This window comes from Camelus bactrianus, chromosome 28 (assembly GCF_048773025.1).
Source record: "Camelus bactrianus isolate YW-2024 breed Bactrian camel chromosome 28, ASM4877302v1, whole genome shotgun sequence".
Lineage (NCBI taxonomy): Eukaryota > Metazoa > Chordata > Mammalia > Artiodactyla > Camelidae > Camelus > Camelus bactrianus.
Window position 1 is genome coordinate 22,721,651 of NC_133566.1, and position 15,079 is coordinate 22,736,729.

At 46.2% G+C, this 15,079-nt stretch overlaps 1 protein-coding gene across 2 annotated transcripts in view; it reads right to left on the minus strand.

Moving 5' to 3' along the window:
* CTNNA2 (catenin alpha 2) overlaps positions 1–15,079 on the minus strand; it is a 944,639-nt gene that overhangs the window by 751,079 nt on the left and 178,481 nt on the right. For both annotated transcript variants that reach the window (XM_074354541.1, XM_074354540.1), the window contains exon 3: positions 11,768–11,963. In XM_074354541.1, the coding sequence (XP_074210642.1) occupies positions 11,768–11,963 (196 nt within the window). The remainder of the gene's footprint in view (positions 1–11,767; positions 11,964–15,079) is intronic.

Here is a 15,079-nt window from a genome sequence, read left to right on the forward strand (position 1 = left end):
GCTTGTCATTTGGACTGTTGCAGTAGAAAGGAAGAAGCTGGTCACTCCAGAGTGGGATGACCACCCAAGTCAAGTCCCCCAGAGGGTGACAGGGCAGGAACCACGAGCTCCGGTGGAGGCACGAGGCTTTGGAGATGAGTTTTTGACTCACGGGAACAAAAGACAGGTAAACAGTATCAAGCAGTGACTCTTAGAAAGAAGTCCCTCACCTGCTGCTTTTCTCTCCAGTTTAACAGGAAGTCCGTTATCAGCTGCTAAGGACGAAGCTGTCCGTCCGCTTAGCCTCGCCATGACGGGGCCGCATCGCCACGATTTAGCGTGAGGTCTGGTTTCTCCACGTTGCCTGGTGTGTCCCTGCAGAGGGCGTGCACTTGGCAGGATTCTGCGTGGCTTGAGCAGCTGTTTGCCTTCCCATTTACTTTCTTTTCCAAAAGCATGCTCGCTCAGTCTCAGCTTCAGAGGGATCCACTGTTAATGAGGTCGGCCTGGGCAGCATCAAGCTGCTGGCATGTACTGTAATTAAGGCTGCATCTCTGAATCAGCTTCATTTGGGACAATTTTACCCTGTTGTTACTCAAGACATTAATGTCAAATGCCTTTTTGATTGAATTACAGACTTAGCTATTAGGGGGGAAATGCTTGCTAACCAGCCTTCCTCGTCTGTGTGTGGTAATGGGGAGTATTTCCTTTAGGCGTAGTTGGGGTCAGAAATTCAGATGAAATGGAGTTTACTTAGTGATCTTCCTGAAAGAGTTTTTAAAATTTTATAATGAAAATAACATAAAATATTACATTTAAAACTGGCCTGTTACAATGGATGGACCTGGAAACTATCATATTAAGTGAAGTGAGTCAGACAGAGAAAGATAAGTATCATTTATTGCTTATATGTGGACTCTAAATAAAAAAATGACACAAATTATATTTACAAACCAAAAACAGACTCACAGACGTAGAAAACAAACAATGGTTACCAAAGGGGAGAGGGTGGGGAGGGATAAATTAGCAGTTGAGGATTAACAGACACTCATTACTACATATAAAATAGATAAACAACAAGGACCTACTGTAGAGCACAGGGAACCACATCCAATTTCTTGTAATAACATATAATGGGAAAGAATCTGAAAAGAAAAAACATATATGTATGTATATGTGTAACTGAATCACTCTGCTGTACACCTGAAACTGACACTGCAAATCAACTACACTTCAATTAAAAAAAAAAAAAAAACTGGTCTGCGCTAAACCTAAGAGCCCACTTTGCTGTGCAGTTGTAGCAAGAAGCGGAGGGCTGATGTTACAATGAAGGCCCTGGCCGCCAGGCTTTCAGAGCCTGCAGCTGCTCCGTCTGGTGCTAAGCACCTTCGACGCAGCCTGTCATGTGCTCACGACAACAGTCCTGGAAGAGTGTGTATGATGAGCTCCCCGTGCCCGATGCAAACCCTGGAGCAGAGAGGATGAGTAACCTGCCCCCCCGTCACATGGCGCATGCGGCATGAAGATGGCAGAGCTGGAACTGAACTCTCAGTCCTCTGCAAAGTCCCTCGCCCCCACCTCCCGCCACGCCCCTTCCTGCCGCCTGCCTCACCCTGGGGTGGCTCAGGATGAACGGCACACCTGGGCACCCACGTGTAGGTGCATGAGCCATTTTCCTGGCTCCTCTCGAATCACTGACATTGTTTTTTTCCTTCTTTTCCACGGATTTCTATTTTCTTTCTTACTGTGTTTTGTGTATCCTTGCAAGCCTCTTGAAATCTTTTCTGTGAAAGGCAGGAACAGTTTTACTGAGGGTGGACATCAATAAAAGGTATTAAAGTCAATAGTCTTGAGCTGGCAATCTTTTAAACTATATTTCCCATTTTATTCATGCAGATGTATAATTTACCACTCTTTGCAAGGCAGTTTAAGAATATTTCAGCATCCACACTGAATTGGTCCTTCCCGCTTTTGCTAAGCACACATGCATAAGGGCTTATTATTATGTATTTTTTCACTATTGCGCTCAGCTCAACTAATGATGTATCACACTGGTTCATTAATTGTTAGAAATGTACCAAAATAACATCAGATGTTAGTAACAGGCAAAACCAGGTGTAGGGTTATGGACATTTTCTGTATTACCTTTGCAAATTTTCTGTAAATCTAAAATTATTCTGAAATAAAAAGCATACATTTTTAATAAATGCAACAAGGTTTGATGATTTTCTAGAGATAGGAGTTTCAAATCAGCGGGGTAAATCCCTAGGACTGAGACTCATGGGTTGTATGGAAATTCTATGTTTAGTTTCACAAAAAACAGAACAAAACAAAACAAAACACCGAACTGGCTTCCAAAGTGGCTACACCACTTTGCGTCTGAATGAATAAGAATTCTTACTGTTCCACGTCCTCCTCACCAGCGTTTGCTGTTAATTTGGGGACGTCATCAGTTCTGGGAGGCACATAGTGAAATCTCTTTCTTGTCTTAATTTACACCTCCCCAATGACAAGTGATGCTGAACACTGTTTCATGTGCATATTTGCCATCTGTATCTCTTCACTGCGGACCTGTCTGCCCAAGTCGCTTGCCCATTTTGGAACCTAGTGGTTCCTTTTCTTATTGTTAAATTTTAAGAGCTCTTTATATATTCTAGATCCAAGTCTTTTATCAGATATGTAACTGACAAATACTTTCTCCCTGTCTATGGTTTTTCTTCCCATTTTCTCTCACAAAGAAAAAGGTTTTAATCATAGTTCAACTTAATCAAATTTCTCTTCTATTGACTATGCTTTTGGTAGTTCCATTTTTAAGCTGCACTTCGATAAGCCCTGCTTGGTTTGTTTCATATGGTCTGTGTCGTGTCAGAATGCAGCGTTCCTACAGGCAGAGAACGCGTTTCCTTTCTTCTGCGTTTTATGCCCGCAGCCCCCAAAAGCTCATGCGCGTAACAGATGCTCAATAAATGTCCGTCGGATTAGTCAGTTGATGCACACGCAGCTCTTGCGGCATCTTACCATCTTATGTAAAACACGGGTAAACGCACTTGGATGCCCAACAGAATGACGCAGAGAGAATATACACGAAGTGTATTCCAAATGGAGCAACAACCGATAAATGGAACCTGGTGTTTGTTTGTTATTCTTGCTGAAAGATTATGGCTTTTTCAGAAACCACGGGCTCCAGAAAGAGGGGTGAGACGGAAGAACTGTCTCCCACTGTCTCCCAGGACGTTGTAACAAGGGCCATAGACAGGGCTCCAGGCTGACGTGAGATGCTTCTGGTCCCTCGCCTGCTGCAAACTTCGGCACAGAGGTGTGTTTTATTTAACAAAATATGCAACAGGTAAAACCACTGCAAACGTTAAAATCTGCACAAGATGAATTCTAAGATGTATGCGTTTTCACATTTATGTGTTTTTTCTTCATTTTAATCATTTTTGTCATTGTCTGTATCTCCAGGTTTTTTAGTATTCTTTAAACTTCCGATATCAAAATTTCAGAAAATTTATGTCATTCCTGGATAGCATGATTTTCAATGGAAAAAAGACTTAAAGTGATTAAAGGTGGTATGCATAAAGACGTGATAAGCTTAAGCTGTAAGCGGTTCTCAAGTTTTGGAGGCACAAGATTCACCTGCAGTGCTGCCTGGAAACACGGCTTCCCGGTGGTCACTCCAGCCACACTGAATCTAGGTTTGAGGCTAGACCCAAGAACAAGAATTTCTATGGACCTCTCCCATCCTCACCCGGGGGATTCTGAGCCAGGTGGTCTGTGAACTTCCGAGAATTGCCTGTGAAAGACGCCTCTATAAAGGAGAGGAGGCGCCCGGGGAGGGACAGTGAACAGCAGCGTGTGGACACAGGGACTGTCCCCAGACCCCTGACCGCGCGGCACCCCGAGACTGAAGACACGCCCCCCGGGCCAACGTCAAGGCCTGCCCCTCCTTGATCTAATAAACATGCACTCTATTAACAGTATTACTCGGGTACTATTGTTTTGTAAAGCAAGCAGCCGAGTCCAGGCTGGAAGAAGTAAGACGGGCAGAGAGAGGCGAGTCCTCTTTCTTACCTAGTCTTCCCTCTCAAATCTCCATTTTTCTGTCCTGGAATTTGCTCCTTCTCTGAAGCTGCGCCCCTAGCCCTCCCACCACACAGGAGCGAAGTCTCAGCCGAGGACAACAGGACCGCACGTCCCAACACAGGAAGTGCCACCCACCGAAGGGCAGCCAGCCAGCAGCCCAGCGCAGACAAGGAAGCTCGGTAGCTCTAGGAGTCGTGAGGATTCAGGAAGCAAAGAGCAGGGTCCCACAGCAAAGGGTCCTGAGAAAGAAGACAAGTGGGGGACTCTGGAATCCTTGCAAAAGCACCCCCGCTGCTCCTCCTCCTTAGAGAGACTGACTCTGGAAAGTGGGGCAAGGAAGAGGACACAGCCATCCTTCCTCCCCCACCGCGCTGCTTTCCATATCAGAGGGCGGCGGGAGGAGGAGAGGCAGGGCCACTTAGCATCGGGAGCTTCTCGTCCGCGGACGGACGGCCTGCACCAGCTCTCAGCTGGGGCGTCACGCAGCTGGCAGACCCTGGGGTTTCTGCTGGATAACGCTTTCCACCAGCGCCGCATCCCAACCCCAGAGTGGGTGGGGAGGAGAAAGCCGCCAGGCCACCCACTCACCTCAGAGAGGTGAGGCCACCTTTCTCCCTCTGTCTACAGCTCTGCCTCAGTCTTGTCTGTCTCTGCCCAGTGGTCATCAGCGACTCGGTAAATACTGACTGAGTGAGAAGGTAACAGCGATGGGACAGCTGACGTCAGCGCGTCACTCCACATCTGACGCTGTATCAAAACAAAGACAATCCTAAGTGAGCAGCGAAAGCTTAGAGCAGCTCTTTGATTCAGGAAATGGCTCCATGAAGAAGCCACTTCTTTTGTCTGTACCTCTGGTCATTTTGCTGTGTGACCCCCTCTTAGAACTGGGTTAAGGCCACGCACATTTCTGTCCACACCCTCGCCTGGCACAGCTTCTCGGCCGGGCCAGGTCTTACCTGTTTCGATGGGTCCCAGACAGAGAGTGGGCTGTTGCCTGAAGACAGAAAACCCAGGCAACGGCCCCAAGGCCTGCGGAGCAGCACGGGAACCAGGGCTGCATCCCACCAGTGAACGGGTCCCCTGACTGAGCAAACACGAAGGGCAGCGCCTTCCTTTCAAAGGACGGCTTCCGGACCTATTTCAAATCTAAGAAGATTCGCAGACGGTGGGTGAGCCTCCCGTCGCTAGCAGACGCTGTTACACTCCAAATAAACACATCACGTAAAAAGTTCTCAGACAATTAAGCCTGTTATAAATTGGCCATTTTAGCTGCATCCAAGGGACAAGTGTTCAATAAATAAAATCCTTTGAAACATACGAGATCCACGCAGATGCCAGCAACAGGCAAAAACACGCACACATCCACAACAGTGGTCTCACATCACATCTCCACGGTCCGTTAAAACTGCCCCCCTCTCTTATTCAAAACAATTGAGATCATTTCGTCCACTCTGCTTCCGTGCTCGGGTTTTCTGTAAAACCACTGCGGGCTGTGTCCCTCTTCCCTACCAGCTTTCTACATAGAGAAATGTCCCATCTGTGTCACCTCCTGCGACCAATCTGCATTTTGTCCCTTCTTATCCACACTGGGTCTCACCACTGGCTCCCTCTCTTGACGTATGTTCTGAAAATTCTGAATTGCGCTGAACAAAATAAGCACACAAGCAAACAAGTAATTATATTTTTTGCTTGCCCTGAACGTTTTCTCCAATTACTCCTCTATTTCTCTCCTTCCCTCCTGTGACAGTCTTCTGAATCGTGCATTAAGTGCCCACATGGGCAAGGCACTGTCCCAGGCTCCAGACATTACACAAAATAGTAACACAGGGCCCCACGTTTGAGTCCCAGACTATCTTCAGGAGCAAAAAGAAGTATGTGCAGCATATGCTGCAGTGAGGACCAAAAAAGGGGGTGGGTAGCTTTCCTGCCTACATCCTTTATGTCACCATCTACTCTCTTCTTTCAGCGTCTTTTTTATTTAACGATCATCCTTGCAGCTTTCTGAAAACGTACTTTAAATATAATTAATGACACCTTTCTGGCAAATCCAGGGAGTTCTCTCATTCTTCATCCTCCACGATCTCAGGAGAGTTTGACACGATTGCAACAACATTCGAGAGGCTAGGCTGATCAATGTCTTTCTTGCAGAATATCCTGTTCTCTTGGATTTCAGTTGCTCTCTGGTCCCATTTCAAGGCAAGGCTTCCCTCTCAGACTCATTTCTATTCCAATTTCTAATCCTAATTCGGCCTTTCTTTCAAAACAAAACCTCTTCTCTTCTTTACCAATTGGCAAGTAATCAAAGAAAGTTCTAGTTCTGAAAGCTTTATCTATCAGCTCCAAAAACTTGCACATTTTTGTTGCCCCAAAGTTCCATTTCCGTAGCATTAACCATCTGATAGGCAGGGTCCCCTTCTCCATCAATGTTTGAAATCCAAGGGATCCTCTCCCCCACCCGTCAGCCCTTAAGATGTCCGAATCAAGTTGCCTAGGGCCAAAAACATAGAATAAATATAGAGTTTTGTCTCTTCCTTTCAACAAGTGGTGACTCTTTTATTCTTTTTTGGCAATGTCTGTAACATCTACTTTTTTATCTTTATTCCCAGGACCATGACTCCAATTCCAGACTCTCAAAGCGTTTCTTTCTTGTTTTGTTTTCTCTGCCATATTACAATAACACCTAAGCAACTTGAGTCTAGTCTTTCTCTGATTTAGTCAACGCTGCATGAAGTTGCCAAAAGAATCTTTCTAAAACATCACTTAAATGGGTAGAAACCAAAGCATTTTTTTTTCCTGTCTCTCCTTCATTATGTTGTCTGCATGAAACCCAGCTCCTGAACTTTCCCCAATCTGGTCCCTTTCCGTCACCTTACCGTATTTCTAACTATGCCTGAACATAAAACCTCTCATCAACTCAGAGCTTCTGGATCTGTCCCCCAGTTACCAATGTCATTATCGCTTTGCCTTTTAAAATCAGACTGTTTTCTCCACTAGCCTTCCCCAGTGTTTTAAGCTTTGAGTACAATTTCTCTTCTTTATATATATTTTGGTAATTTATTTTTGTTACTTTTTTTAATATAAATGCTGTCACAAGCCTATTTTTTTTTTTTTTTAGTTTATAACTTAAAAGCACAGGGAACCCTCCTGCTGAAACAGTGTAGGGTAAAAATACTGTCACCACACATACTGAGCACTTAAAAAATCCTGGCAGTCTAGGATTAAAAGATGTATTTTTTAAATGATAAATTCATACAATGCTGAGTTTAACCATGAGATACAATAATGACATAGTTAAATAGATAATTTCATATATAATCTTGGCAGATTACAGTAATTATAATCATGAATGTTATGAAACTTCAAAGGAACAACAGTAAATGGTTCTGTATTAAAAAATGTGAAAATGGAGATGTATAGCACTCAGACTTCAGGCATGTACTCGTGCTGGAAATGTTCTTTAAGCGTGGCGAGCCTTTTCACCATTCGATTTTTAAACAAGGCAAAACAACTCAATAGTGAAAGATTATCTTTAACAGGCATAATTCCTAAACTATACGTCACTTAATAAGCAGGCACGGATGGATGCTAGAGCCACTTTAAAGGAGGACTTTTTTTCCCAAATGTCTGTGTTCTCACAGCTTCTGAATGTCGCCTTATGTATTAGGAAGTAGACTGCTATATTGGAAGGAAAGATTCTATGTTTTAAAAGTCCAAGGACTAAATACTGAAAAGACTGGGAAACTAACTAGCAAGACAGCTTCCCTGATGCTGAAGTTTTTTGCTGATTCGCTCTGACCTAAAATTCCTGCAACTTGTTTTTCTCTTTTCTCTAACAAACCCCCACCTTGGCTTCACTTGCTCCACTATTTTTGTGCTAAACAGCCCCCAACCTTCCCCTTACACTCTCCACTCGCCAGACATTCTTTACCCAGAATCCCTTATCCCTTGACCCAGGAGCTGTGCTCCAGGAAGGAGGCCACGGGCTGACAACCTCAGAGGAGTTACCAGACCCTCCGGAGTCTCCCCGTGACTCCAGGTGGATTCGTCAAGACTAAGAAGAATAGAGCACCCTGGAAAAACGCCCTGTTTGTTGTTGCCTTTCTGCCCCACCCAGCTCTTCTATCAGACCTCAAGACGCCAGCCCCAAGAGGGCTCCCAGTCTCTGAGGCACGAGCCCGCCGTGACCCCTTTGCCGGGCAAAGCCGTGGAGCTGTTCTTTCCTCCATCTCCCAGAACTCCGCCTCCGGGTCTCAATCTGGCTGTTGGAGAGGCTGGTTTTTCAGGAACAGTACTTCTGCCCTAATCCTCACTTGCTCTCCTCAAACTCTTGTTCTTCCCAACTCTCTCTGAAAATCAACTCAGGCTCGCATTTGTGAATAAAATCTGGGTAATGGGCAAACAGAAAATGCGGGTAAAGCCAGACGGGCCAAGGAGCTCACACACTACAGAACTGAGTCGGGGACCCGAGCAGCTAAGAGAGCCTGTGGGCACAGAACGTGAGGAGGAGCTAAGGACCTGCTGCCCGGGAGGAGAGGCGCCCCACGCAGGCCAGACACCCGCAGTGCACCGGACAGCGGGGGCTTCTGAATATGAGAGACGCAAAAGGAGAATTTCAAAGGCTTTGCCAGTAAAATTTGTATTTTGCTCGTACAGCAGTGTTTCCTGGAATTCGACCCTGTTCAGAAAAAGGGACACGTGGCAGTCGGGCTTTAAATGTAAGCATTGTTTCTTATGCCTAATTATTCTGCAACAAGAAATGGGTAATAAAACAGAAATTTAAAACATCCTCTAGAAGAATAACCACGAGAAGCTTAAATTAGCATCTTTAAAATCTCTCACCCTAAAATCCCAGGACAGTCTGGCCAAGAACTATGTTGTTTACTACATTATGCCCACAAAGCATCATTTCCTGTAAGATTGGAGAAATCTACCATATTAATTTCTACAGCAGGTGTGGAAACTAACTTCTAAGGGAAAAATAAAGGAGAGCTAAGAGGTTGCTGAGGAAACTAAATGGAAAAATGTAAGAACATAACAGACAAACCTCCGAGAAAATGGCCTGGGGGCCAGTTAATCGAAACTCTCCACACGGGGGAGAGGTGCACCATCTTGACGGCGGTGACGGGTTCACGGTGGACACACCTGTCAAAACTTACCAAATTGTACACTTTAAACATATAAAATTTATTATCTATCAGTCAACATAAAAATAAGGGGGAAGAAAAAGTATCCAGGCTACATACAGATGTATGAACACAAGTGTCCATCTGCAGGAAAGCAAGAACACCAGTGTTCAAGCTTGGAAACTTGAGAACATTCTTGTCGCTGAAACACACACACAAATACCCTCCATCCACATGAGATAAAATATGTAAGATTTAACATTTCAAATGAAGGCAACAATTGACATCAGTGTAATGCTAAAAAAAAAATAACTTTTAGGGGGAAGAAGAGAATGAGAAGAAGGCAGCAGGAGGAAGGGTGGCTGCTGGTATGGGTGGCTGGTCTCTCCCAGGACTAAATACCCATTGTGAATTTAGAAAGTGGCAGGTTGGCAAGGAGAAAGGGGACAAAGCATTCATCCATCTACTTCATTCATTAGACAAATGCTGATTTACACCTTACGAGTACTAAGCATTACAAATCCATGATCACAAAGAGCCACGGTGTGGTCTCCACCTTCATTAACTTCTAGTGCGGCAGAGGAAAAAAGCTATCAGTCAAGTCACCTTAATAATGACTAATATTCCCACAAGGAAAAGATCCATGAGAAAGTGTGACAGGAGTGTCAGGGAAGCTTCCCCCGGGAAGGTGTTCCTGAGCTGGCATGTGCAGAATGAGTCATCCTTAACTGCGTGAGAGGGGACAGCGTGTGTAAAGGCCCTGCGGCAGGTAAAACACGGTGCTTTGGAATAACTGAACCAGAAACTGGTCCATGTAAGAGATATTCAGGACTTAAAACCTACTTGTCTTTGTAACAGACGGCATCTGGAAGGAGAGGGAAGCAGGAAGAAGGATACCAAGATTTATGCAATTGAACATGTCCGCGGGGCATTCACTCAGAAAATGGCGGCGGGAAACCAGGCTGCGGGGGAGGTGTTTGTTCTAATTTCACAATGTCTTAGAATTTTCAACTCAAGCTGCTGAACAACACTACATCAAAGTTAAAAGCTTCTCTGTATCGAAGGGCACAATCAACAGAGTGAAAGGAGCCTACAGAATGGGAGAAAACATTTGCAAAACAGTATCTGATAAGGGCTTTAATACCGAGAACTCTTACAGCTCAACCACAGCAACCACAATAAAGACAAACAACCTGAGTAAAGAGTGGGCAAAGGGCTTGAAAACGTGTTTCTCCAAAGAAGATACAGATGTGGCCGAGGAGCACGTGAAACGAAGCTCAGGATAACTGATCACTGGAGAATGAAAATCAAAACCACAATGAGACATAACCTCACCCCTGTTATGATGACTGCGATAAAAAGAACCCCAGGAAGTAACAGGTACCCCCAAGGATGTCGGGAGACTGGAACCCCTGTACACTGTTAGTGGATGTGTGAAATGGGACAACTGCCATGGAAAACAGCATGGAGATTCCTCTGAAAATTAAAAATAGGGCCACCACGTGATCCAGCAGTCCCGCTTCTGGATATAAATCCAAAAGAATTGAACGCAGAGTCCTGAAGAGACATTTGTACACCCATGTTCATACCAGAATCATTCACAATAGCCAAAAGGCGAAAGGAACACAAATGTGCACCAGCGGATGGAAGGATAAGGAAAATGTGGTATAAAGACACAGCAGAATATTACTCAGCCCCCGAAGGAAGGATGCTCTGACACGTGCTACAGCACGAGAAGCCGGGAGGACATCACGCTAAGCGAAACAAGCCAGTCACAAGAAGGCAAACGCTGCATGATTCCACGTACATGAGGCACTGGAGTCGTGAAACTCATAGAAAAAGAAAGTCAAGCAGTGGTCTCCAGGGGTTGGGGGAGGGCGAAACCGGGGCCGTTTAACAGGCACAGAATTTCCGTTCTGCAAGATGCAGTCATTCTGGAGCTTGGCTGCTCAACCAGGTGAGCACACTTTACATCGCTGAGCTGTACGCTTAAACATGGGCGAGATGATGCATTTTATGTTACATGCATTTCACCACTTGAAAATTTAAAACACACTGAATTAAACAGTCTCAGAGCTAACTCTCTAGCTGTGTAATTGACTGCTTTGCCGACAGCTAGCTGGCTGGGTGGATTTTTGAGGAAAGCTACGAACTGAAAATACAAATCATGGGAATCACACAAAGCAGCAATAATGCTATTACACTACTTCACATCTGTCTCCTCCCTGCATCCTTAAAATCTTGGATTTCCAGGGACTCTAATAAAAAGTCTTCTCACACGAAACTCCCGAAAGCCTGAGCTTGACACAGGTGTCTGGTTTCATCACTCAGAAAACAGCTTCAAGGGCCTGAAGCAGCAGCAGACGTGGCGTGTTCGTGGCTGCGCTAGATTCAGCGGCACAATATAAAAAAGTCTCCGCCTGTCTGCTGCACCCAGCTCCAGCCCAGATGAAAACCGACAGGTGCAGACGGAGACGAAAAAGGAAGAAGGCCACTGCTTTGAGCAGCCTTGTTTCCCTAGAGAAAAGTCCCCTGCTCCCACCCCAGCCTCCCCCCACCGCGGAGCAGCACCATCGGCCCACCTTGCTTGCGCACATCTTCCACGGCAGCGACCAGCTCCTCCTTGAGATCCTGACTCTCCTTGGCGATCTGCTCGCCCTTTTCCAGGAAGTTCTGAGTGGCCTGCTCCACAGACGCGGCCAGCACGTGGGCCTTCTTTGACCTCCCCTTCTTCTTACCAGATGGGCCTTTGCTGCTTGTGTTGACAAGGGTCGTCACCTTAAACGTAAAAGGACAACTGTGAAATTAACTGCCAAGAAACAGCACTGTCATCTCGCCATTTTTACACAGCCTTCGCTCATGACATCGTGCACACACATCACACAGCCTCATCCTCTGGAAGACGTGGAAGCACACGGACTCGCGTGCAAACGAACAGCTATTCACCTCACACAGATGACCTCAGGTCATCAGGACGAAGGGCAGACGTGCCAGTAGCTCAAAGTTTCCAGCCAACTGGAGGCTGCGCCTTCGCAGACTGACCCGTGCAGTGCTGGTCAGGGCAGCCAGCCTCAGGGAGGAGATACAACAGAACACAACGTGGGACCGCCTCTGAGCCTTGCGTGAGGAGAACCAGTACCCAATCCCGAGCCTCAGAGTCAGGGCGGAGGTGAGCGAGGGGTCGACACACGGTGGGCCATCGATGCTCTCTGCTCATGGGTCAGTCACCAAGGACTTCGGGAAGACTTCTGCTATCTCTGAATTCCATCTTATAAAATCAAAACAGTGAATTTGATTTGAAGGGGCTGAATGACGCAGTACTCGGATTTCGTTAACCAGCTAAAGCTTCGAGAGCTGAAATCAGATTGACTTTTTCACCCCTTGACCAAGCATTATAATTTGGATACAGATCTCAGTTGCCAAACCTCCTTCTGCTCTGTATCTAGAGCTGCTTAATCTTGTAACACAGCTTTTACTATCTTACAAAGAACTTATCTCCTACGGACTTCTGAACCTTTATTTTCTGCCAGTGAGAAGTCCGAGAGGGAAGTGAACGCAATGGCTCCACATTCTGTTCACCGAGCCCCCAACACCTCTGCGCTTTTTAATCCGCTTCGTAAGAACGCGGGTGCTGCGGTCACTGTCACCGGCACGCGTCCTGGAGAGCCGACTAAAGCTTTTTTTGGAGGTTACCAAGAAAGTCAGTCCCCAGCGAAGCTCCAAATGCTGTAGTTTATGCTCTTGACTTCAGATCCGAGAGCAAGCGAAGTGACTAAAGTCACAATGAACGTCTAGCGCGTTTACGGGGCACGAGAGAGCACCAGAAGACAGAACATCTTGAATGAACGTGGGCCGAGACGACGAGCACAGTAGGGTCATTACTAAGACACGGTCAGCACAGTGTTGCGAGCGGCGCCAGCCCGTTTCTCTAGACGGCTAAATAGCTAGACGCAGTGAATTGAAGATGGATTCTGTAAGCACATTTAAGTAAGAACACTAGACAAAGAAAAAAAAAGATAAAATCATTGAGAATGAGACTGCCAGAAAGCAGCAGTGAGCTGTAAACGTGCACTCGGCCAGTGACATGTGGTGGCTCTTCCGCTCCACCCCCGAGGCCACCACCAGAAGCAAGACCGGCTTCACAGAAGCTGCTTTTCTGGGGTACAAGAGTGCTCTCCCTAAGGAGAATTTCCCCCAACACAGAAGCACAGTTCTCTTCCAGGAGCCCCCACTCCTGCAAAGAACCACCGCCCGGAAGCAGGCACTGGAGCCCCTCCACAGACACAGCAAACAGCTCCAGCATCTCTCATTTTTATTGATTTATTTATTTTTCAGTCAAATATATTCCGCAGCTAACACTGTGGGAGTTTAAGGTGTAGGATGTGTCAATCTGACACGTGGGCATGTACAGTGCGATTCTGACACGTGCGCACGTTGTGACAGGGGACCGCCGCACCGATATCCGGCGCCTGCCTCCCTCTACAAGGCTGCGGGACAGCCCTGGTGTCCGTGTTCACCACCCTGTGCAGCAGCTCTCTCCCTGGGCTCTGCATCCGAGGGAAGCATTCCTCTTCTCGCTGATACCCGGTTTGTTCTCATTTTATGTACAATTCTGAGAAGTTCTATGATCTCGTTTTTTAGTGCTCTCAAAATAGAAAAAAAAAAAATTGATGGGGAGGGGAGCTGTTCGTTTCCAGCATATCGACAATTTGGGGAGTGGAAGCTGATGCAGAATCTACCAAAAGAGCTAAACGGCCACACCGTGGTTCGTCTGCTGTCAAGGCAAACAAAGTTCAATTTTCTCTGTTATCTCACGGCGCATTACTCTATTAAGCACAATTCAGGCAACGCTCATAATAACAAGCCGGTAAGAAGCTATCAGTTATGTGAGAAGAAATAAAGATGGAACATGACCAGGAAGGTCCTAAGAAACATGTGATGACTTTCAAATGAAGCAAATCAATTCAGTCCTCTGTTAGGAAGAGCTCTCGGCTCCACGTGTGGCGGAGCGTAAAGGGATGTGAGAGAGAAGAACAGAAGGAACGTTACGAGGCCCCATTAACGCTCACGCCTTAATCAGTTTAGAATAAGGAAATAGTTGTTCATTCTCCCCGTTGCTATTCAGTGTTTCGTTGAAGGACAAAGTCAACAAATTAGACAAGAAAAGAGAAGGACGAGATACAAGCACTAGAATGGTCGAGACTAAGTTATTCTTCATTCCTTGCAGAAAACGTGACTGCATCAAGAAAACGCAGAAGAGTTCAAAGACAAACTATTACAACCACTCCAGGAGCAAAGAGCTGGGTGGCTAAACATTAGATTTAAACAGTACAAACCTAACAGAGCAGCAGTCCCAGTGAAAAATCCAGTTGTAAACATCCCATCACCACACACTCATACTATCAGAGATAACCGCCACACAAGGTAGAGACTGCTGCGTGAGGAAAATTACCACTGCAAGGGAGAACACAGAGGACCGTCTTAACAGCAGAGGGACACCCCAGTGAGCTGCGAAGGCTGGCTGTCTGCGTCCAGGTCTGACGTCCGGGGTGACGCTGCATCTTGGGGAGACGGTGCTTACAGACCTTTAAATGCCTAGGGCAGCTCGCTGGCAAACTTTTAAAAGGCGGTTATTCTGCAGAAACTCCTGGTTGAATGGTACGTCTCCCCTTACCCTATCCAGGCTCTCTCCCCAGTCCCCACACCAAATGCCACCCAAGGCAAATGTCATTCAAGACCCACACACTCTCCTTTGCTAACGATCTGCGAGCCCATCTGCTGTGCGGCAGAGAAAAGAGGAAAACACAACGTTCCAGCCACAGAGACAAGGGCAACAGTGTGAACTCGGACACGGCGCAGGAGACGAGGTCGGACAGACACAGCAGAGCAAAGCC